The sequence below is a fragment of the Mustela nivalis genome (genome assembly GCF_964662115.1).
Source record: "Mustela nivalis genome assembly, chromosome: 18".
Taxonomy (NCBI): Eukaryota; Metazoa; Chordata; class Mammalia; order Carnivora; family Mustelidae; genus Mustela; species Mustela nivalis.
In genome coordinates, this window is record NC_139037.1 from 13,794,566 (window position 1) to 13,819,117 (window position 24,552).

The 24,552-nt window shown below is 40.0% G+C and overlaps 1 protein-coding gene across 5 annotated transcripts in view; it reads right to left on the reverse strand.

The window, feature by feature from the left end:
* Positions 1 to 24,552, reverse strand: part of PMFBP1 (polyamine modulated factor 1 binding protein 1) — a 322,125-nt gene that overhangs the window by 19,945 nt on the left and 277,628 nt on the right. For 2 of the 5 annotated variants that reach the window (XM_082712324.1, XM_082712325.1), the window contains 4 exons: positions 22,639 to 22,710; positions 17,601 to 17,756; positions 8,405 to 8,647; positions 5,178 to 5,399 (listed from right to left, as the gene is read on the reverse strand). In XM_082712324.1, the coding sequence (XP_082568450.1) occupies positions 5,178 to 5,399; positions 8,405 to 8,647; positions 17,601 to 17,756; positions 22,639 to 22,689 (672 nt within the window). In that variant the 5' untranslated portion in view covers positions 22,690 to 22,710. Of the gene's footprint in view, positions 1 to 5,177; positions 5,400 to 8,404; positions 8,648 to 17,600; positions 17,757 to 22,638; positions 22,711 to 23,478; positions 23,582 to 24,552 lie in introns of those variants that run through there. The other 3 variants (XM_082712326.1, XM_082712323.1, XM_082712327.1) reach the window with 3 other exon arrangements.

Below are 24,552 nucleotides of genomic sequence, written 5' to 3' on the forward strand. Positions count from 1 at the left end.
ATTGCTTTTCAATGGGTTTATCTAATTTCTTATTGATGGGAATATCAGTTGTTTCCAAGTTATTTTTCTAAAATGAAGTTGAAATGAATATTTTTGCACTTGAGTCTTTGAGTACTTATTCTGGTATATGTTTGGATTAAATTCTTAAAGTGGGGGGGGGGTGCCTGGGTGGCTCAGTGGGTTAAAGCTGCTGCCTTTGTCTCAGATTGTAGTCCCAGGGTCCTGGGATTGAGCCCCGCATCGGGCTCTCTGCTCAGCAGGGAGCCTGCTTCCCCTTCTCTCTCTGTCTGCCTCTCTGCCTACTTGTGATCTCTCTCTGTCAAATAAATAAATAAAATCTTTTTAAAAAATTCATGAAGTATGACTGTTAAGACATATTTAAAATTTTGGTAGATACCACACCATTATCCTTCAAGAAATTATACCAATTGACACTCCTGTTAGCATGAGTATGCCCATTTTCCTAGAACCGTTAAAAAAAAATTTCTTTCTTTAAAAAAAAAAATGTCTTTCTCGGGAGAAAAACCATGAGAGACTCTTAATTTCACAAAAGAAACTGAGGGTTGCTGAAGGAAGGGAGGTAGGGAGAGGGTGGTTGGGTTATGGACACTGGGGAGGGTATGTGCTATGCTGAGTGCTGTGAAGTGTGTAAACCTGGTGATTTACAGACCTGTATCCCTGGGGCTAATAACACATTATATGTTAATAAAAAAATTTTTTAAATGTCTTTCTCTAGGTCATCTGAAATCATGTATGAGGGTTACTACATGCACATGGGTCTGCACCAACAATGAAGTGAACTGATTTAGATAGCCAGAAAAGAGGAAAGAGTTACAGTTTGGAGAGTAGACCTTTCCCATTAAACTTGTTTCCTTAATTGGGCTTTTCCAGGCAAAGTTAGGAATAGTTTATGTTCACTAAGCATGGAAGCTACCCATAAGCAAGCTGTAGAAGGGTCAGAGAGAAATCTAAACCTGACCATAAATAATATTCTTATAAGTAAGTTAGTGTGTAAGTGGGCAAAAGAATGGAAAATGACAGAAAATCTTTTAAAAGATTTTATTTATTTGATATAGAGATAGGAAAGAGAGAGCACAAGTAAGCAGAGGAAGAGGGAGAAGAGGGCTCCCTGCTGAGCAGAGAGCCCAACGCTGGACTCAATCCCACGACCTCAGGGATCATGACCTGAGCTGAAGGCAGATGCTTATCCAACTGAGCCACCCAGGTGCCTTACAGGTCCAATGTTTTAATACCACAGGGTGAAAAATAGAAATTAATTTTAAAGTAATAGAAGAAAACTTGAATAAATTATTGATTGAAGAAATTATCGATCTTCAGATTAAAAGTGTCGGTTAAATGTTGAGAGGCTTAATGAAAAATAAACTAAGAAACCTTGAGTCTAAACCCCTCCAGAATTCCAAGAAATAAAACTGGCAACTTACAAAAATGAGAAACATCAAAATCTAACAATTCCTCTTTAATACTGGATGGTACAAGACAATGTAGCAATAATTTCAAAGAGTTAAAGGAAGGTGTTCCTGAAAGTTTATATACCCAGCCAAACTAGCAATTAGGAATGAAGACAAAGTGATCTTTTTCAGACATGTAAATACTGAGAAACCTAGCCACTCACAATTGTTTCTGGAAGAATTAATAAACAAAAGTCCAAGAATTTAGAAGTGTTGGAGTATATTGCTTAAGTAATGATTAAAAATTGGTTTTATTTGTAATCTTAAAGAAATGCATACTTTATATGTTATATAAACAGTTTCAGAGATTAAAAGAGAAATAAAAACCTTCTAACTCATTTATCTTAGGGTAGCATAATCCAGAAACCAATACGAGATGAGAGCACAAGGATTTGAGTAAGCAAACTAATCTCATTTCTGAAAATAGATACAAAAAATAAAACTTTAAGCAATTTAGTATAACAGTTTATTGTAATATAATGATATATTGTTATTATTAAAGTAAAGTAAAATAATAAATAAAATAAAATAATATATCACAATCAAGTAAAGTTAATTTCAGGAACATAGAGATTGTCCTATAAATGAAAATCTATTAATGTAATTCACTTCATTAAAGGGAAAACCTCTATGACAACCTTGATAGCTGCTAACAAAAACATCTGATGAAGTTGAACATTCATTCCTGACAAAAATTCTCAATAAACTACATATAGACAGTCACGCTTCCACTTGAAAGAGAATATTAACAAGCAGCCAAGAACAAACATACTTATTAGTGAAATAATAGAACCATTTCCTTTAAAATGAGAAACAAGGCAAGGATGTTATAATTCAGCATTGTTCTGGGGTGTCCCGGTCAATGCAGTAAGATGCAAAATAAGTTGTATGATTATTGAGAAGGAAAGCAATTTAGAAATACCAAGCAGTCCACTGAAAATCGGGTCAGAGAGTTTAATAAGGTGATAGAACAAGAATTTTCCTATACATCAGAAATAGTTAATAAAATTAAATGTATACAATCTCATTCACAAAATCAGTAACAACTATAACATATCTAGAAGTAAACTTAGCAAGACATATGTGAAATCTATAAAGAAAAGTATAAAATCCTATTAAAGGGTGCCTAAGAAAACAAATAAAAGTAGAAGCATGTCATGTCCCATAGAATATGCTAATTCCCCCAAATTAGTATATAATTTGAAAGTAAATGAACATAAATCTAAATTTTGCCAAGAAATATTTGGAAGTCAAGAACAGGGAAGGAGGACCTACTTTGAAGGAGCTATCAAAACCTATCAGTTAAAGTCACTAAAAACTGTGATCTTGGTGCAAAAACTGGCAAATATATCAAAAGAAGAGAGTTGAGAAAGAACCACATGTATATGGGGATCAGCATATATACTGAGTTGGCAATTCAAATCAGCGGGGAAAGTGTTCAACAAATAGAAGTGGGACAGTTGGAGACACCTTTTGGTAAACATAAATTATGTGTATCTATAGCTATATATCTACATATATATATATAGGTTATCTATCTATCTAGCTATCATCTATCATCTGACTATCTAATCTATCTATTCATCCATCCATATCAATTCCAAATGGACTAAAGATAAAAATGTAGAAATAAAAAAATATAAAAGTGCTAAAAAAATGAGGTAAACTTTTGTAATCTTGGGGGGTAGAGAAGGCCTTCCTAAGCAAGAAATAAAACCTAAGGGTCGCTGGGTAGTTCAGTAGGTTGGCTGTCTGACTCTTGATATTGGTTTGGGTCATGATCTTGAGGCCATGAGATCCAGCTGTCAGGCTCTGTGCTCAGTGGGGAGTCTGATTGGAATTCTCTCCCTCTGCCTTTGCCTTTGTCCCTCTCCTGCTCTCTTTCTCTCTCAAATACATAAATCAATCTTAAAAAAAAAAAAAAGGAAAAAACCCTCAAAATCTATAAAGGAGGACTGAAAGACTTAACTCCATAAAAATTAAAAAATTTCTGGATGGTGACAAATACCATTAATAAAGTAAAATGAAAAGTTACAAACTGGGAGAAGATACCTGTAACATACGTAGTAAAGCATTATTACCTGTAATATATTAAGACACTCCTATAAGTCAATACAAAAAACACTAAATACCCAATATAAAACTGGTTAAGGATTTAAACAAGTAATTCATCAAGCTGAAATCCACCTGACTGATACACTCATGAACAGTGCTCAATACTGTGGTGGGCACTGTGATGTGTCCCCTTCAGCAATGAAGGACTTACTCCTCCAGCTGCTGGGAGTGCTTCCCAAGACAACCCTCAGCTCTCAGCCCTTTCTGGGGATTGCCTGGGCTGAAGAAAACTGCTCTGCTCCAAGTCATGCCTCTCCCCAAGGGCAGATCACATCCATAACTGATCAACATGGAGGAAGAAGGCCAGCTCCCTTCTCCCTAATTTGGGACCCCTTTGTATGTCCATCCAGCCCCAGAGCTTCCACAAGACTGGCTGAGGCCTTTGTTGGGATTGCATTACAGCTCAATTTCTCCCTCTGCTCCCTTCTTCCTTCTCCTTCTTCTCACAGGTGTTGATACCAAGGGCTCTCTCTAAAAAAAAATGTACTGCATGTCAATCTGTGTCAGAGTCTGCTTCCTGGGGGAACCCAACCCACAACTGTTAGAATGAAAGGAAATGAAAACTGTAATGAGGAAACTTGTTTTTTGTATGTGTTTTTTGTTTTTTTTTTTTTACCCCATGCGTCAGTTTAGCACAACTTAAAATGACTAAAAACATACCATGTGAGTGTGGGGAAGCAAGTTCCCTTAATTATTATTGGTAAAAGTGTAAACTGGTAGAAGTATCTTTCATTCAATTTAGAAGTATCTTTTGACATTAAAATAAATGTATTCCTTGACCCAGCAATCCCGCTTCAGGAAATTCTCCCGTAGGAATAAGGATGTCCATTACATCTTGTTTGTAATAGACAAAATAGGTCAGCAGATGGTATAGTCATACCATAGAATACAAGGTAGTTACTAAAATGGTCAAGATATATATTTAAAAAGCAAGGTATAGAACCACATTTATAAAATGACCCATTTATGTAATAAGAAAACCCTAACCATTTATATATGTAACTGTATAATAAAAGACTGAGGAAGATTCCCAACAGATTATTCAAATGATTATCTAAAGGGAAGAGAGTAGGGTAGAGGAGGCTGAAAGCAGACTTTTACATTTAATTTCTGTGATTCTGTCTAGGGAACCTACATTGTTATATTACTTCTGTAATTAAAAAAAGCAATTAAAAGAAAAAGAAAGATTCAGGCATTTTTGCTCTGCTTTGTTACCTTTCATGGACTTCACCTCCTGTTTGATCCTGAAGTCATGGTTTGCAATGAGTCCTGTGACCGAGAAGAGCCCCCCAGCCAGAACCTCATGAGAACATGGAAGATGTGGGAGCCCATTTGGTATTTTGATTTTTGCCTTATTTGAAGTGGTAGCACTTTATATTAATTAAGGAGCCTTAAAATTCTTAGGGAGGAATCTTAAAGGAGATGTGAAGGCTGGAAGTTGAAAGCCGGGGGCTACAAAGTTCAAGGGAAGGAACGACATCTGGTTGGAGGTTTGGGTTTCCCTCAGAGAAAGCAGGGACTGTGACCCGGTGACCACCTGGGAGCAGGTCCACTTGCTGGAGCTCCTAGGCAGTGAGTGGTGTGAGGCCTTACCTGACCGACGATCCCGCTGAGCTCCCCCTCCAACATCTTCACTTGGCACTCCAGTAACTCGATGTTGCTCAGGGAAGTCTGGTATTTATCCCTGTAGAGGCTTAAACTCCTTTCTAGGGAGATGATCTTGTCCCCGGCCAAAGCAAGTTGTTCCTGGGCCAAATGAAGCTTCTCGCCCGTGTTCTCAGTATGATTCCCCATTTCCTCCTCATAGAGAATCACCTGTTGGTAAAGGAATGAAACCGCATTGAACTCATGGAAACATCGAATGAGGAAAGGGTATGGCTATAAGGACCCCACGCAGAGGAGTCTTAGGTCTTCACTAGAAACCTAGAAGTACGGAATAGGCCCAGCACAGATGTAAAAGCTATGATATATAATATCAGAACGTTAATGATTAGAAATTAAAACATAAAGATCGTCCGATTCGGACGGTAAGCTTCCTGAAGGCGGGGACCACTGTCTATTTTGCATCTGTCTGGCGTATAGTGAAAAGTCAATAAGGACTTGTTAGTTGCTTAGCGGGAATGAGTCTGTATAGCTCCATTTTTTTTTTTTAAAGGCTTGAAATGCCCACCTTCTTTTCTTCCTAGGTATTCTCTAGAGATCTAATTTAGAAAATGTGGAGCCCCTCGTGCACACAGCAAGTTCCTAAGAGATTGAGGGGGAACAACCCCAAGTTCCTCTGGGACTTGGATGGTTCTTATTTAGCCTGTGTTCTCTTCCCAATCTTCAGCTAATCGATTGATTAGTTGACCAACTAATAACAGACAGTTATTTATTGAGCACTCTTAAACAATGTCTTGGGTGCTGGGGGATATTTACCTATTAGACACAGGCTCCTCCCTCAAAGAGTTTACAAACTCTTTAATTTGGGGAAGGTATGATTTATAATCGGCAAATAACTATATATAGCTGACTATGGTCAACCGAATGGCCAGATTTACATGTACTGAAGGAGTTAAGAGCAGGAGGGTCATCAGGGAACATTTCATTTTGGTTCAAATAGTTCACTGTTGAATTTGGATAGAACTCGTTCCGACGGTCTAAGCTAATTATGCTTGCTGCCTGCCATCTGAAGTTCCTCGTAGGAAGAGGTCATTTAGTTTGAGGTGTTGATCAGAAAAGGGGAAGACAGAAAGAATATTTTATATTCAAATGTTTATAACAGAAGCTATCAGTGACTCTCTCACATTCTGAAGGCATTCACCGTTCCTTTGAATGCTAAACCCATTCCAACCACAAGCATCTTCAACTCTTTGCCTGAGGGATGCTCTGGCCTCAGGAGCCCACTCCCACAGAGGAGCAAGACAAGGCAGGTTACCAGTATGGGGGAGTTAATACCCCCAGGAGCAGCCTTCAAGCAATGACTGGGTGGTGAGTTGGGATCACTGTGAGGCATGCTCTACACTACCTCCCCCAGTTCTCCAGAGGGGCTGAATCCGAGGTGCCCATGGTAGTGATCTTAATACTGATTTTCTTTATAGGGTCCTGTCTTTCTTTGACTCACTTCTCCAATCTCTCTCTGGGATCACCTCTTGAATTGACTACTTTACATTCATCAACTTGTCTTAGGCTCTGCTGTTGGGAAATTCAGCCTTACACAGAAGCCTGATGCTGCTGTGCAACCAAGTATTGGGGAAAATTGGCAGAATGCCTAGAGTAATTTTTTCCAATGTTTTCCCAGCTTGAGATCATTTTCAGTGACTGTTATTTACCAGATCCCACATCAATTATCCCCCTCCTCCTTAGTAGTTGAGACTTGACTTCATTTGGGACAGCAGCGCATGTCACTGAAATACATTTCCTTGGCTTCCTAAGAACTAGCTGTAAGCCACGTGACTAACTCTGGCCAATGATACATAAATGAAAGTATTGTGTGGGACTTCTGAAAAGTGTCCTTAAAAGAGAAGAGCGTGTCTTTCCCCCCCCCCCCCCACCTCCTTCCCTGCTCTATCCTGTTTGGAACAATAAGTGATGGCTGGAGCTCTAGCAGCCACCTTAGGAGATCTAGAAAATGGAAGTTTTGAGCTGATGATGGTAGACCGAAAAGGGAGGACCCTAGGTACTTGATGACACATGCAGTTCCTGTAACATTCCTAGACCACCTATCTCCATCCTTCTTCTATACGTCAGAGAAATAAACTATCTAAAGTCACTATTACCTTGGGGTTTTCTGTTACATGCAGCCAAATGGAATCCCAGCTAATTCAGGGTTGCTCTATCCAAGCTGGACTCTTGTTTTAAGAACTGGTCAGTTTTAGCCCAACCCTACTTTAGTTTTATTAAACTATGGTTTATGTTCATAGGTTTTGCCCTCAATTATACTTTGTAGGATAGCTTTTCTCTGTTTCTTTCCCTTCCAATCCTTTTCAGCAAATTCTCATAACATTCCCTTTTAAAAAAAAATTCTACATTCTGTAAGTCCTCAAAAAGCCTCTGGAATTACTCCTTAAGCAACAGCACCATCTTGGACAGTCCTTGGAATTTCATCTCTAAAGGCAAAGAAGAAAATGCTCGGGGAAGCTGTCTGTCTCACTCCTTAGAACCCATAGTTTCACTGCTGCTAGTGCTACCATTGTTCAACTGGTTTAAATTCTATAGTTTTGGTCTTTGGAATTTACTCAGAATTCCACAAGGATGCTCTTTCTGGTTTAAAAAAAATACTATCTTGGGACATGAATGGAAATGAATGTTCAGAATATACTTGAGTCTATATGATCTAAAACTCCAGCCTGAAAAAAAATGACCGATCTGGTACTCTCAGTGATTGACTCAGACTCAATGTCTGGTTATCTTATCAGCTATCCAAATGCTAGGAATTTTTATATTATCAAAATCTGGTTTTTCTAAAAATGGTTCATTTAATAGACTTTATACCTTTTTTAAAACCCTCAGAGACCTAGAGTCTTTTGCATTTAAATTACAATGATAATAGGATGGAAATGATGGACCTATAAGCAATACCCCCCCAACACACACACACATCACATCACATGTCCCATGTACACTGATACCAGAGCTTTCACCCAATTATGCCATTTTCTTTCGTTTTCTCTGTTCAGCTTCATTAAGATTAAGAGTTAAAGAGGGGAAGTTGATAAAACCTGCTCAAGATGTTGAGAAGCTCTCTCCTGTAAGGCCAGTGTCTGCTTTCTAGTAGGTATGGCCTGATTTCAGTGGGTACCTGGGCTTAGGAGCCATTTCCATAGTTATTCTATCTATACCTCATCTTCTTTCAGTTTGCAGTGATGGTGGAGAAGAACCAGGTCGGAAGTCTGCTTCTCTAGGACAGACTGATACTGCAGGAGGGAACAGTAAGAAGTCTGCAGCTCCTCTGTGCGGAACTCCAGTTCTTGCTGAAGGGCTAGCAATTTTTTCTTGAGTTGTTGGAGTTGTCTCAGATGGCACTGTTTACTGGGCTCAAACTCCATCCGCGACTCCTGGAATGCTAATGCTTGTTTCTTATTCTGCAATTGAGATAGAATATATCGGGAAAAATACCTTTCGGTTATTATTAAGGATACATTCATTCTTTGATTTTTTTTTCATTTGTTCCACCATTGACCTCCATCTCTCCATCCTTTCATCCACACGCATTTGGTAAACCTTTCACTCTATCTACGCTGAAACATCATTTTGTATTTCCATCCTGTAAGGAGGATTTGAAAGAAGAAAAAAAATCCTACTTCTTTCCTATGAGTTAGATCTACAACTCATATTACTCAGGCCAGAAGAAAAAACATACACCTAAAGGACCTAGAAAGTAACATAAAAATACACACAATAATGTGATTTTTTTTTGTCTTCACATTTAAAGATAACACAATTGATCTAGACAATTGATCTAGAACACAACAGAATTCTGTTCAGTTTTTGGGCTAAAATTGATTTACACTCAGATAAAAGGGCAAACTCTTGGGTGGGCTCTTGGGGAAACAGCTTTCTGGAGTGCTGGCCAATGGGAGGCAGAGATTATTCAGGCACATTGACTCTGTTGTCTCCTCCTGAAGGAAGATGTGACCTTATAGATGCTGTGTGTGTGTGTGTGTGAGAGAGAGAGAGAGAGAGAAACAGGGAGATCTCTTCCTGCCAATCCACAATCAGGTTGAAATGCTGCTAGACCCATCTTATATTTTCATTCATTCACTCAATAAACATATGTTGAGCACCTACTTTGTATCAGGTACGCTGCGGGTAGGATACATCCCTGAGTTGTTTATTTCAGTACAGGCGAGGTCTTTGCACTGAAGTTCCTATATTTTCTTGCCCAATAATCTCTGATGACATGTGAAAGAGAGGTGGATGAAGAGGGTGGCCCATGGGCATTCCTTAACTCCCTTCTCTGTTTATAATCCTCCTACCTATTATGTAAAATCCTGTCCAATTTTTGCTCTCCTTCCTCTTTTCCCTGCAAAGCCATCTTTGCACCAATACCATAGACTTTATTGGCATGTCTTTACTACGGCATTTCACATTCTGCTTTGCATTACAGTGACCTCTGTGTATCTTATCTTCTATTAGATTATAAGCCCCTGGAGGGCAGGGGCCATGTCTGCTTCTATAGGACCTAGACTAAAGGTTTATACACAGTTAGGTATTGAAGGAAAGTAGGAAATTAAATAGAGACTAGGCAATCTCACTGGTTCCCCAAAATTTGAACTTGTGACCTTGGCCTCATTAACAGAGAACTTTCAAACTTTCTAAAAATTAACTTTTTTTTTTTTTACAGTTTTAGTGAAGTAAATTTGTGTATCACAAAATTTAACCACTCTAAGTATATAGTTCAATGATTTCTAGAAAATTTATGGAGTTGTGCAACCATTGTTAGAATCTGGTTTTAGAACTTTTCCATAACCTCAAAAAATTCCATCTTGCCCATTTGTCACTCTTGTTCCTACCCCAGCTCCAGGCAACCACTAATCTCTCAGAGCCTTTCTGCCTCTATGGATTTGCCCTTTCCAGACATATCATATAAATGGAATTGTATAATATGTCATCTTTTGTGTCTGGCTTCTTTCACTTAGCATAATGTTTTAAGGTTCATCCAAGCTATAGCAAGAATCAGTATTTTCTTCTTTTTTATTGCTGAATAGTATGAATATACCATATTTTGTTTATCTGTTCACCAGCTGATGAACACTTGGATTGTTTCAGTTTTTGGCTATCATGAATATTGTGGCTATGAGGATTAACATAGTAGCCATGTATGGATGGGATAATTTCCTTTATTTTTTAATTAATTTATTTGACAGAGAGAGAGATCGCAGTAGGCAGAGAGGCAGGCAGAGAGAGAGGAGGAAGCAGGCTCCCTGATGAGCAGAGAGCCCGATGCGGGGCTCGAACCCAAGACCCTGGAATCATGACCTGAGCCGAAGGCAGAGGCTTTAACCCACTGAGCCACCCAGGGGCCCCTGGGATATTTTCCTTTAATTAATTTGTTTAGCAAATATTATGGTGCCCCTAGTATGTGTCAAGCACTGTAGTAGGTAATGGGGATATAGAAGTATATAAAACAGACAGAATCCCTGCTTTCATGAGTTTGTATCTATGCGGAGGGGGGAGGCAGCAAGTTAAATAAGTGAATTATGTAGTATATTAAAAGGAAAAAGTGCTATGGAGGAGCGTAAAGCAGGGGAAAGAGATGAAGAATGCTTGCATGGAGGCAGCTGTAATACTGAATTAAGTATTTTCATGGGACCACATTGAGAAGATGACATTCGGGCAAAGACTTGAAGGAGGCAGGGAAGGAACCTGGTGGGGATCCATAGCAGGAACCTTCCTGGGAGAGATAACAGCAAGTGCGAGGGCGTAGAGGGTGGGAGCTGCCTGGTCTTGTCTGAGGAGCCACGTTATTCTGGCTGGAGCGGAGAGAGGAAAGGGGAGAGTGGTGCCAGATGAGGGGAGGACAGAAAGGGAGCTCAACTCCTTTAGGGCCATGTAGGCCATTCTAAAGAACTGAACTTTTCCTTTCAGTGAGGTAAATAAAAGGACATTGGAGGGTAGTGAACAGACAAGTGAAATGATGTCCTTTAGGTGTTACAAAGTACACACTGGCTATGCTACTGAAAGGCAGCTGTAGGGGGGCAAAGGTGAAAGCAGAGAGACCAGCAAGGAGGCTGCTGCAAGAATCCAGGCAAGAAGTGATGGTGGCATGGACCAAGTTGGAAGTTGGGAGAAATGGCCGGATCATGGATATATTTTGAAAGCAGGTCTCATGGGATTGGCTGCTGTGTTAGATGTGGGATGGTAGGGAATGATGGTTATCCAAGGCAGGATGACTCCAAAATGTTGGTCTGAGTAAATGAAGATAGAGTCTTTATGAGAGTAATTCTGTTAGAGCTTGGACTGAAAAGAGGGGAAAATCTCTGGTGAGAGAGAGTGGGAGTGGCTCACTTAAGATAAGCGAGGCTCAGCAGAGCTCAGGACCAGAAAGACAACAGCTGATTGTGTCAGTTCATTCTGAATGAGAAGACTGAAAATGGACCACTGTGGTCACCAACAAGAAATCCTAGGCAAAGAGAAGCTGAACTCTTGGCCTGAATATCTGGTGTATGTGGCTGGAGGGAAGTTTTTTTTTTTTTTTTAACATTTAATGTATTTGTTTCAGGGGTACAGGTCTATGATGCATCAGTCTTACACAATTCACGGCACTCACGATAGCACACACCCTCCCCAATATCCATCACCCCACCACTCCATCCCTCCCACCCCCCCTCCACTCCAGCAGCGCTACAGTTTGTTTCCTGAGATTAAGAGTCTCTTACAGTTTGTCTCCCTCTCTGGTTTCATCTTGTTTCATTTCTCCCTCCCTTCCCCTGTGGTCCTGTCTTGTTTCTCAAATTCCTCATATCAGTAAGATCATACAATAATTGTCTTTCTCTGATTGATGGAAGCTAATGATATTTCTTTCTTAAACAATGCTGATTTTTGTATTTACTCTGTGTAGCTGTAATTGCCAACATTTATATTACATGTTTTTAGTTAAATGTTCTCGTTCTTTTCAAGATAAGAGTGTTGTTATTCTCACAACTCATCCGTGAAGGGACTTGGGAGGGGCGTTTGTGTGGGTGTTCATGCACACAGTTGTGTATAGGGGATGTTCTTAACAGCCCAAGTCTTCTGACTATACAGGTAAGATGAGAGGTGGGAAAAAACTATTAGGAAAAAAACATGGTCAAGAATAAATACCTAATAAGTATTAGGTGGTCCTAATAAGGCTAGGACTAAAGCAAAGGAGTGAATTTCGTGGGGTAAGGCTGATTCAGAGGACTTTATTTTAGTGAAGCAGATACCCAATAAAATCCTTACCAAATTATGCTTAAATTCTGTTTTTCTTGGGTTTGTGGAAGTTGACTTGATCTCTGACAATTAAGAAACTGGATTCTTGGTCCCTCAAGGACTTGTGTGTGACTGATGATTTGGACCCGCCTCTCCACTGATGGACAGTCATCAGTTGAAAACTAAATGTGGTCTCTTCATTGTTCATTCTTTCTTAGCTTCACCTTATTTTCATATCCCTGTTTTCTCTTCATTATACAAAAGAATGAAAGAAGAGCTTTTTTTTTTTTTTTTTTTTGAAAACCCCTTTCTTTAGGGCTTCCCCTCTAGTATGTGGTACATCATCTGTTCTTAGGTGTGTTTGTAATTGTTCTTTGCTTAAAAGACACATGTCTTTTCCTATGTCTATAAAGCTTAGTGACCTGTCAGTGATACTGGTGAACTGCTTGTAACTTCTCTTCCCCAGAGGTCATGATGAATATTTTGGGTTTAATTTTGGTTTGAAGTAACATGATAGACCAGCCAGATGATAAGGGTTCATCCAAATCTTCCAGTACAGGGCAAACACAGCACCTAACCAAATCTGTCTGGTTATAAAGATTCAAGAAGTGCTCACATATGCAGAGAAACTAGAGTTTCCTTGGATGAGAATTTTAAACATTTGTACACTATAGATACCTGTGAGTTTAGAGAAACCAAGTTTCAAAGTCTTGGAGAAATTCTTAGACTTATTTGAGACCTATTAATTTCTACTTGTTTATTGCTAAGTACTCAAAAGATTCTTTTTCTTAATTGTAAATGAATAGAAAATGACATGCTATGGATTAAACCTACATTTTATTCATATATATGTGCCAGAGAGCACTGTGATAAAGGCATCAGTACATTTCCTATTATTTCTTTGTCTCCCTTTTTAAAAGTTTTCTTTCCAGGGAAGACAGACATTTTATTAGATTCTACTTTGACCTTTAAACTGAGATTTGGAGAAAATGAGCAAGTTGGAAGTAATCTTCCAGAAGTGAGTTTAATTCTTGACGTTACCATCCAGAGATGGACTTGATTCTGGAGGCTGGCCCATCTTGTTTCTCAGATAAATTTCTCTCCAGGCCTGAACTGTCTTAAAGGATGGAGAGCACTGGCCACAAGTAGGAACTTGTTCTCATATTTAGTCAATTTTTTGGCCATACTTATGGTCAAAGAGATTATAGCTATTGCTCTTTCCTTGCCTATGTGGCTACTTGATCACAGAAGGAAATTAATTGGCCTGGCATGATTTGCCTTTTGAGAAGTCACTTTGGTTTCTACCCAATACTTTGCGCTTTTCAAGTTGATGCTAATTGATTGATGTTAAGTTCTATATTTTCCCCGATATTGAAGTTAAGCTGACAGGTCTATAATTACCAGGATTGTCCTTTTTCCCTTTTTAAAAAGATGAGCACTTCATTTACCCTTTTTCAGTCTACAGGGACTTTCTTTATCCTCTTGAGTTCTCAAAAATAATCGCTAGCAGCTATGTAATAACACCTGCCAATTCCTTAAGTACTCTTCAAAGTATGTCATCAGGTCCTGCTGATTTGCCTAAAGCCGGATTTTCAAAATACTTTTTAACCATTTTATTCCCTATTCTAGTTTGTGCTAACTCTCTTCTGTCTCAGATTGGCATTGCTCTGGTAACTGGATCCCTGCTGATTTTCCCCCTTCATTTAAGAACTGAAAGTCTCATCATTCCCCAGTCATTGTCATGAACTTCTTTCCCTATCTTTGAGGTGTTAGGTGAGATATTTTCCTGTAATCCTGGTTTAGCCTTTTACCACTAGATAGGTTTATCAGTTACTTTTTACATTCTCTACCAAGTATTTTCTTATATTGGTAGAGTGTAGAACTAGGTGTTTAAGTGATGTGCATTTCTTTTGGATACATCTTCATCGCTTAGACATTTTTCTCATCTGTGATCTCTGCCTACCAGAGAGTCCCTTTAAGGGGTGGGGGAAAACTCTTCATTTTGGAATAATTTTAGATTTGCAGAAAAATTGCAAAAGTAGTAGATAGAGTTTCCATATACTCTTCACCTATCTTTCCCTAAGGTTAGTATTTTATGTAATTGTGGTACATTTGTCCTGCTAGGAAATTAACATTGGCAGGTTACTATTACCTAAAGTACACCTTCATTTGCATTTTATCAGTTTTTCCACTAATGTTTATTTGTTTATTTGTTTCTGTTCTAGGATCCAATCCCAGATCTTACATTGCATTTAGCAGTTCCATTAAAAAAATTTTTTTCGGGGCGCCTGGGTGGCTCAGTGGGTTAAGCCACTGCCTTCGGCTCAGGTCATGATCTCAGGGTCCTGGGATCGAGTCCCACATCAGGCTCTCTGCTTGGCGGGGGGCCTGCTTCCTCCTCTCTCTTTCTGCCTGCCTCTATGCCTACTTGTGATCTCTGTCAAATAAATAAATAAAATCTTTAAAAAAAAAAATTAAAAACATTTTTTCATTCCTAATAACTCAAAGTGATATTTCTGTGTCCTAATTTCCATCAAGGATATATTAACCCATATTTGACCATATTTTATCTTCAGAAATCAAGCTTCTTTACATAGTTTAATGCTAAGAATAGTGTCCTTCATCTACTTCAAAGATGAGGTTGACAATCTGGGCTGTCCTAAATCTCAGGGTATTCTCCCCAGGCCACCACCAGGGCCAAAGTTGTCTGGGCAATTGCTCAGAGAGACCCTGCTTTTTCTAATTTGCTCATTCTTATATTATGATATCTCTGTTGTTCTTTTCTCCTTTCACTTTAATCGAGGCACTCTTTGGTTCCTGGACAGGGCCAGAACTACCGTGGGGCATGTGATGTGCAATTTTTCAGGAGGCATTCCGCCTCAGGGTGGGGCAAGCTCAGGGCTGGCCCATGATGGGGGAGAACCCTGTCAATGCTGAAGCCTAGTACTTCATTTGCTTCACCCTCATCTTATCTCTGTTCCTGGGTTTTGGAGCACAACATATTCTTGGTTTACAAGGTTACCCACCCCCTGCCTGCCATCCCTGTACTTACACATAACATCTGATGTAGTATTTTAATTTTCTCTCCTAACCGTAGTTCTGAACTATGACCTCTGCCTCATTTCTCCAGATCCTTGTTAGATATTAGTCAAAAATTTCAGAAAGTCTTGGGTTTCCCCTCTGTTCCCACATTACATTTCCTTGTAGAGGGCAGATCTTGCAGGGATTTTCTGAGTGGATGAGTATAAGTCTACATCTAATTGTGTATTTGTATGCATAGTCTGCAATTTAAATTCTGCACTAAGTGTTAGGAAAAAAAGAGCCTGTTTTAAAGCTTATTTCAAGCTGTTAGACCTTCTTCTGGGCAATTAGAATAATAAAATGCGATTTAATGCCTTTCTCCTTCCAAGTTGCTAGGTACGTTTATAAGCCACATGGCTTTCCCTGACTGGGGGAATAAATAAACTTGGACAGCAATGGTGAAAATATCTTAAAATGTTAATATTTAGAAAGAAGTAAATTATGGTAATATTTTCCCTGAGATCCATTTAGGAAAACTGATGGATTTTCCTGTGTTTGTGACCTCCTGGGGGAAGGACAGTAACACTCAGTAGGATAAGGTGGAATTGCTTTGTTGGTAGCATTTTTAGGGCATTGCAGAAGACCAATCTGTGGTTTCTATAAGGAGGTGGTAAGTCCTGGAAAAACTCTAACAGACACAGTTAAGAGAAACCAGATCCTTGACCACAATTGTGGAAGACGGTGGAATCTTACACAGCAGCCAAGGCTAACTTGGGGGTCTGGTTGACAGGTCTGTGCAACTGGTTCCTGCTTCATGTTTGCCAAAGACTCAAGTCCCTAAAAGGAAATGAAGGCTGCAAGTAAGGCATTCTTTCAAACTCAAAGATTTAGAGAACTATGGGAAAATATTTCCCGGTTGTCTCCCCAGCTTATGGGGATAAATTTAGTGACCGGTGTAAAGACCCTAGCACTAGAATTTCCAAAGAGAGAAAACCTCCGGCTGACGTGAAGTTGCCGCAGCTGATGAACTCCCTAGCCTACAGTTAAGTATTAATCAAAAAAGATGATCGTCCTCCTGTTTACACACGTGCAGGGCAAGTGTTACCGAGTATCTGGGCTCCCACACCTCTGGAAGGAAGCCCTGTGACAAGGGAAGGAGTGTCCAGTAGGAGTTTGCATGGAAGTGATCTTGGGAAACCGTGGAGAAATGAGACAAGGAAAGGAAAGGAGCCTCAGAAGGGCGCGTTATCAAGCTAGTTCCCACGTTGGGCAGCTGACGTAGGATCCTATTGAGGAACACCAGGAAAGAGCATGTCTGGGGTGTTCCGTGACTGAGGGGCAAGAGTGATAGGTTATTTAACCACCTCCCCGTCAGTCATTGGTAGAGGACTGCTTTTGCGGGCATTAGTCATTCTGCATTTGAGCTTGATTGGTGACAGGGTTCCTGCATACAAAAGGAAAGCTTGTAGGCCAAGAGCTGCTGATGGGGCAACCCAGATCACCTGCTGCACTGATGAGCAGTGACACCTCTGAGCAAGTGGGACAGTTGTGATTTTCTTTTTTTAAGATTTTATTATTTGACAGAGAGAGATCACAAGTAGGCAGAGAGGCAGGCAGAGAGAGAGAGAGAGGAGGAAACAGGCTCCCTGCTGAGCAGAGAGCCCGATGTGGGACTCGATCCCAGGACCCTGAGATCATGACCTGAGCCAAAGGCAGAGGCTTAACCCACTGAGCCACCCAGGCGCCCATGGTTGACTTAGAAGTTTGTCTAAAATCCATTAGGAGAAGCTACTCTCCTTACATAACTATGATTTGGTCTTTTCAGGGCCATGGGCCTCAGGAGCTGCAAATCCAGGTGTGAAAGGCCAGATAAGGAAAAGACAGGGCCTCAGATGTAGATGACCTTGGAGATAGCTAAATGGAAAAATCTTGAGGGCAGGGATGGGGTTTTTGTGTGTGTATGTGTGTGTGTTGCAGTGTAAGTGTGTTTAATTCTCTCTCATTGCCTGCTCAATCAATGCTCATGAATGACTAGTGGAAGAATTTTCTATTATTGCTCCTAAGGGAGCAGAGGTGAAAGTTGAGGGAGCAGAAGTGGGTAGCAGCCGTTGAATCCCTTACGTGGTTGTCGCTCATCATCGCCTCCTCCACGCAAAGCTGATTCTCCTGCAAGGTCTTCCCCTGTCTCTTGCAAACATCGTGCAGATTTTTGATGTCAACTTGCAGGCTCAAGAGCTTGTTGTTCAGGCTGCTCACTTCTCTGTCTCTCTCCCCAGCCTGGGCAGTCAGAAAAACAAAAGCATCAATTATAAACTATCAAGAAAATGCTTACTTTCGTTCACTTAACTGGTTGACAGAGACTTTAAATTTGCTGGAAATTTGTCCGTCAACTCTTAGCTGTTATTACTCACCCAGTATAACATTTACACAGTATCCATTTGCGAGGTGTCTGAGCGCTCTGCATTATTCAGACAATTACTTATTTACATTAATTAATCTTCACCCACTGCTGTGGGGACATCGCAGACACTTCCCCTGTTTTTCAAGAGGAAGTCAGTGCCTAGAATAATTCCAGGCACCTAGCAGACTGTCTATAAATATTAATGGCTCTGCCACCGATGAAATGAACATAGTGAGATGTCAAATGAACTTGTCAGGACTACAGTGAATCAGTGATGGAGTTGATGTTGATTCTGAAGTGTCTTAACTTTCTCTTCTTACCCACTAAACCAAAAGACCTCCCTTCCCTATAAACCTAGTGCTTGCTTTTCTGTGGAGATGTACACAAAGGAAAATAAGAGCAAAATCACTGATTGCATAAGATAATTTGCCTTTGATTACAAGTGAAAAGATTAGCTAATTGCAGGTAGGTCAGAATGGAAATTAATGATCAAGAACAAAATAGAGAGTGTGGCACAGCAATTTGGGTGAGCTGTGGTAAGAAAGTGGATTCCCCATCACAGAAGGATGCCACCTTCCACTCCCAGTGTTCTGGGTGGTAACGGTACGAAAAGAAATTATGAAGAAGCCCTTTGTGAACCTGTCCAGTGCCTTAGTCCTATCACTGTGCAGATGCTTCATAACACTCAAGAGGGCAGGTCCTACCACCTCTGAGTTTTAGATGCTGGAGCTGAGGCAGCTGCTTTTATGGTAGATCCTTGCCTTGTATTAGATTAGCCAAAGCAGGCTCTTTGGTGAAGATTCCTGGCATCTATTAAAGAAACACTCCCAAGAGAAATCAACAAGGAAGTGGAGGAAAGTAGGAGAGGAAAGAGGGAGAAACCAGTGAAGGGCATGATTTCAGACAAAGTCCTGCAGGCAGTAGCTTCTGCCTGATCCCAGAGGGAATTCTGGAGTGAAAGTTACACCTCAGAGCTCGTCTTGATTAGTTGCAAAAGCTGGGCTGTCAGACTCATTATCAGTCAGTCAGTGGCTAAGGGCTGCCTTGTGGGATGTAAGCTCCCAAGGATTTCCAGCTCTCTGCTCTTATGAGGAAAGTGACCCCACTAGCCCAAAGGCAATTCTTCTAAGAGAGTTTCAGGTGCAAAAGTACACAGAAGCCATGGGTGCACAGAAATGGTAAAGTGATCCAAACGACAGTGCCCAAGGTCCCCTAGCTGGTTAGCAGCAGAATGAGGAGAGTTCTGCTCTTCTGACCCTATAGCCAATGATCTGCCACCATATTCCACTGATTGCTTTGGCTTCTTAAATATACGAGCTACATAACTCTCATTCCTAGGGGAGCTGGAGACCTGATATGGACATCGTAAATCAAGCCTTACCGGACAGGTCAGTGTAAGAGACCTCTGCACAAGGCCGAGGGGCCAGAGGATAACCACGAGAGTCGGACACCACAATGTCAGAGTATTCGGAATTCAGAAGGTTTCCCAGAAGTGCTGCTGTCTCAGCTGATTTATTTCTTCATTTCCATTTAGTACCTGGATTTTTTTTTTTTTACCACTTTACAGTTTAATTAGGTTAACGGCATGGCTCTGTCATTAAAAGGATTTCATTATCTCAAAACTCTCTCTCTTCCTCCCGTCCCTTGTTCCTCACTTTCAGAAAAATAACAGTGGATGTCAACTGCCCCAAGCATGTAATTACCATTACTACAATTTACCAGGGACTCTCTTAAGAGAATGTGTGTAGAGTAGCTTTAAAAAATGGTGTATGGGCACTGTTTTCTAACTAGAAAACAAAATCCTTGACCTGACAAGGAGCAGCAGCTTGATCCTAGCGCTTTAAATTTCTTTTCTCATTGCTGCCACGCTGGGAATAGGGAATAGAGGCTCTCTGGAGGTTGGGACCCTCGGGATCTCTTCCCTTCTTGCCCCAGGACTCTTCGGCAAGCAGATTAGGTGACAATACAATGCCTGTTCTATGGAAGTGTCAAATGTTCTATACTCTTGCCTTACTGCTGAATATATGCATTTTAAAGTGAGGACCATGTCACCAGATTGTTCCATATGGAGCCTGACACACTGTGGACTCATTAACAAAGTAGCAATGATATACAACTTGAGCCTCTCCAACTTAAAAGCTCAATGCCCTCCCTCTGTCAGGCCAATAAAAAACCCTTCTTCCTTCAGTTTTAGATGTCTTCTGAGCAGAAGCCTGCTTGGCCCCATTCTAATGCAGCAACAGGACTTCAGAATTGGATTTTAATGTAGATGATCTCATCTAATTTGGACAGTAGCATTGACTCAGAGTCTCTGAGGCAATTTCTTCATTCAGAAAATAAGAGGCTTGGAATAAATAAGTCTTTCTTTGAGGATTCTGTAAACCAATTGAATAACAAATGTGTTTTGTTGGATGTCAAATGAAATTTGCTTTTGAAATCAAAGCCTAACCATTCATTTTAAAAGTCCAGATCATAAAGAGTTTTTTAAAAAATTTATCAGAACAGGTGTGAAAATGCTAGGAGAACAATGAGGTGACTTTCATGCAAAACAAAGTATTTTTTACCGCTGGTAGTGGTAAGAAGAGGATGCGCTCACCTCAGAACTCCAGAGTGTTCTGGAGGCAAGTGTTTCTGAGTTCCAGTAAACCTAATTTCTTGCTAATATCTTGCACAGAGGTCACTGTACACTATTTCTAATCCTATCTATTTTATGAAGGCTAAATTCCAGGCAGATGCCTTTTGAGTATCAATATGTGGCAGAAATTGATTTAATCCGACATTTCATCAGTCAAAGCTCTGTAACCAGTACTGGGGCATGAGAGGAGCTGAGAGTCATAATACTGACCCTCAGGCACCATCTGATCCTGTCCTAGATCTGAAGTCATTAATGATGGCTGAAATCACAAGCCTCTGCTCCTAGGTGAGTTTTCACTTATGCAAGCGATGCTCTTAGATACTCTAGTTTTGCTTAGATGAGGTTGGGACCTGGTTACTGCTTAAAGGCATGTGACATCAGCAACAGCTACCAAGTGCTGGCAAAGTGGTGAGTGCTCGTACTGTGGTTGCATCATGATAGTTATTGGAAAATAGATTGTTTACTGAAGCAAATTTTCTGTATTGATTCAACGGGTCTTTTTCAAAGAGCATGCCTTCTCGAACATATATTTCCAAGGGTAGGAAGAAATTTTGCTCTAGACTTCTAAGTATTGACACATAGTCTCGTGCTTCCTCTTGGAGGAAGCTGATGTTAAATTGAGGCTTGTGGCTCACAAGCACTCTCAGAAGTCAAGAGCGTTACAAATTTTTAAGATGGCAGCAGTCCCTCAGGATTTGGTACCTGAACAAGAAAGCTTGGGTGGCAGTTTCCAGGAGTCAACCAACGACACCATAAAAGTCATCATCTGTGGGAAATGATCTTTTTTTTTTTTTTAAATCTGAGGATAAAGGCAAATCTTTAACAAACAATGGAAAACTACTTTTAACCGCTACTACCATTCATTCAGAATGTATCAATTTCTCATGAGAGGTATGTTTTAAAAAGCATAAAACCTTAAAAATCATCATTGCTTCAGGAATCTTTACATTTTACTTATGTAATAAGAGTTTACAGTTATCTATAGTAATTTCAAGCACTGTTATCAATATTAATAACTTGATTTTTGAGTTTACCATCAATAGAAACATAGCAGTTTTTGATTACTTATAATGGGAGTTAATGGGCGCTTATATAAGGTTTTGCCTGTGAGCAAAAATTTTGGAACCAATTTTGTTCATCTAGTGAAGAATGAGTATATTTTATTGTGTTCTAAACTCTTTAAAAAATTGGCATACTGCATAAATATATGGGTTAGGATACACATGGCATACAGCAGTGGTCCGCCACCTCTGGAATACGGGCTGATTTTTATTGGCATTTGGGCAGTTGCTACATACTTTCTCTATCATATCTTTGGGAGAAATTATTTTACCAGAAAGTAAGCTCCACGAGAACATGGATCTTCCTCTCTTTTGTTCACTGCTTTATCCTCAGCCTCTAGAACAATGCCTGGCACATGGAAGGTGGTCCAAAGATATCAACTGAATGAAGAAATGCCCTTCTAGAAAATCCATACCAAATTCTTGTTCCCTGCAGAACATGCAGCAAATCCCGTACAGCTCCCTCCAGTAAACCAGCAGGAAAGGAGCTGAAACATCTCTTTTAGAAAGTATTCATCTCTTGATAGGGGGTCTGTTGAAAGCATATGTCATGTGGGGCAATCTTATACTACCCTACACATCCCCCCTTAAATGCTTTTTGGAACAAGTCAGGGAATAGGTAAACACTGTTTGATCAAAATATTAGACTAATTAGAACACTCCATTTCCATATCATTCCAGTTAGAGAGACAATGCTTGCAACAATAGCCACTACCTTTTAAATGCTTCCTACGTCCCAAGAACTAGTGTTTTACATGTGGTATCTTACTTAATCCTCACAGCAAACCTTTGAGAGGGGTGTTAATTATTCATATTTTCTACATAAGGGAAAGGAAGGTCCCAAAGGGTAAGTAACATGCCTGATATTATACTACTATTAGATATGGACCCCAACCCATCCTAGCTCACGTCTGGACTTTTAAACACTATTATCTGCTGCCCACCTCTGTTTGTGATATTCTGGGATTGTTATTCCTAGAATTTTGAATCTTGAAACTTGAGAAAGAAGTTCACTGTAACATAGGTTCACCTCCCTGTGTGTAGGAGAGTTAGGAGCCTTACCTCATCTTTCATTTCCTTGGCACCTCTCAATTCTCCTTTAAGCTTTAGCATTTTCTGAGCTTTGTTATAAACCTGCAAAAGTCCAAGAATTTAAGATGATAAAAGTAGAAATGAGTCTGGACTTTTAAAGATTTTCTCATCTGGATCCACGCTGTCAGCAGGGAGCTTGGAAAAATTTCCTGAACTGTTAGCAATACCTACTTGTCTGTCCATCTGTGTTTTCAAAAGTGTGTTAACACCTTCACCAGACAGACAGAATTAAGGGTTTACATCTTTTCCCAAAACTAACACTTGGTGGACTAAATAATTTCTGAATTCACAATTTCTTGGAAAGTAAGAGTCCTGAGATGATCTTACTTTCTGATTTAAGTATTCAATGGCTCAAATATAGTTAACATTATGTACTAATTATGAAGACAGAACGTGCACAGCCCACCTTCTTTCTCAATATAACCCTGGGAAGTAGTTATTATTACGATATTTGTTTAAGGAGGAAACTAGTCCAGAGAGGCTAAGTGACTTACCCAAGGTCACATGAGCTGTCTTACTACTCCTTGAGAAGCTGTCATTAATTTGTAACTGTTACTTTGGAGATACCTGATGATGTGGTGTTTTTCAAAGCATCGGTTTACTGTAATGTGGTGCTTGTAAAGTTATGAAACTTGTAGAGGGGCTGAGAATTATCCATATAAAAAGTCTCAAGGAAAACCAAAGTTTTTTTGCATATGTATGTGTGTACTTAGGTACAGGATGATGCTTTTCAGGTCATAATGCTCTTACTCATTAAAGTAATCTAATTTATTATATTTTTCACTCTACAAATTTCCACTAGGCACTTACCTGCAGAATAGTTCCAAGAATGAGAAGCTATCAAAATACTCATTCTTTGTAATGAACCACATCCTCCACCCCTAATATAAGCCAAGAGGAAGAAAGAATGCTGGTGAGACATGGAATTCGGAATGTTTTGTGGGGTTGTGTTCTGGTATGTTGCATTGTTTACTCTCTTTAGTCTTTGTGCACAGAGATGCATCATGGGAGTGGGGATTTAGCTCAGGCCTACTCAGTTGGGAGAGGCCGGGTGATGTTGCAGGAATGAACATCCCCCAAATCTCAGTGACTTAAAACCATGCAGGTTTCTTTCTCACTGTGCTACATGTCCTTTATGACTCAGCTGGGGCTGCTCTTCATTCTCCTCAGCTGGTAGAACCTCCTCTAGTATGTTGCCTGTTGCCACGGCAGCAGAGGGAGAACACACTGGTTCTTAAAGTGGAAGCTGACACACTTCACTTCTGCTCATCGTTCATTGGCCAAAACAAGTCACATGGCTATGCCTGACTTCTTCCTTTATGCCTTAAAGGAAATAATGATGAATGTCACAGATGAGGTCGACATTGGGTGTCTTAGCCGGTCGTACTGCTATAACAAAATACCACAAACTGGGTAGCTTCTAAACAATGGAAATTTCTCACAGTTCTGGAAATGAGAAATTCTTGACCAGTTTGCTAGAAGATTAAGTATTTGGTGAAGAGCCACTTCAGAGACATCTGTTTTTTGTTTGTTTGTTTGTTTATTTGTTTTTATTTGTTCTGTTTTGTTTTTGCTGTGACTTTATATGGCGGAAAGGCAAGGGAGTGATCTGTAGTCTCTTTATAAGGGAACTAGTCCCATTGATAAGGGTTCCCATCTCTTGACCTAATCACCACTCCAAGTCCCCATTTCCTAATACCATCATTTTGGGGATTAGAATTTCAACACGTGAATTGGGGGGGGGCACAAACATTTAATCTACAGCACTACACAAATGAGAAGACTAAAAATGGTGTGGTTTAAAAACAGTAAACAGGGCACTAGCCCACCAAACTTCTAAACCTTGTTCAGCACCTAAGTTAAGGAGGAGCCTTTGGAAAGAAA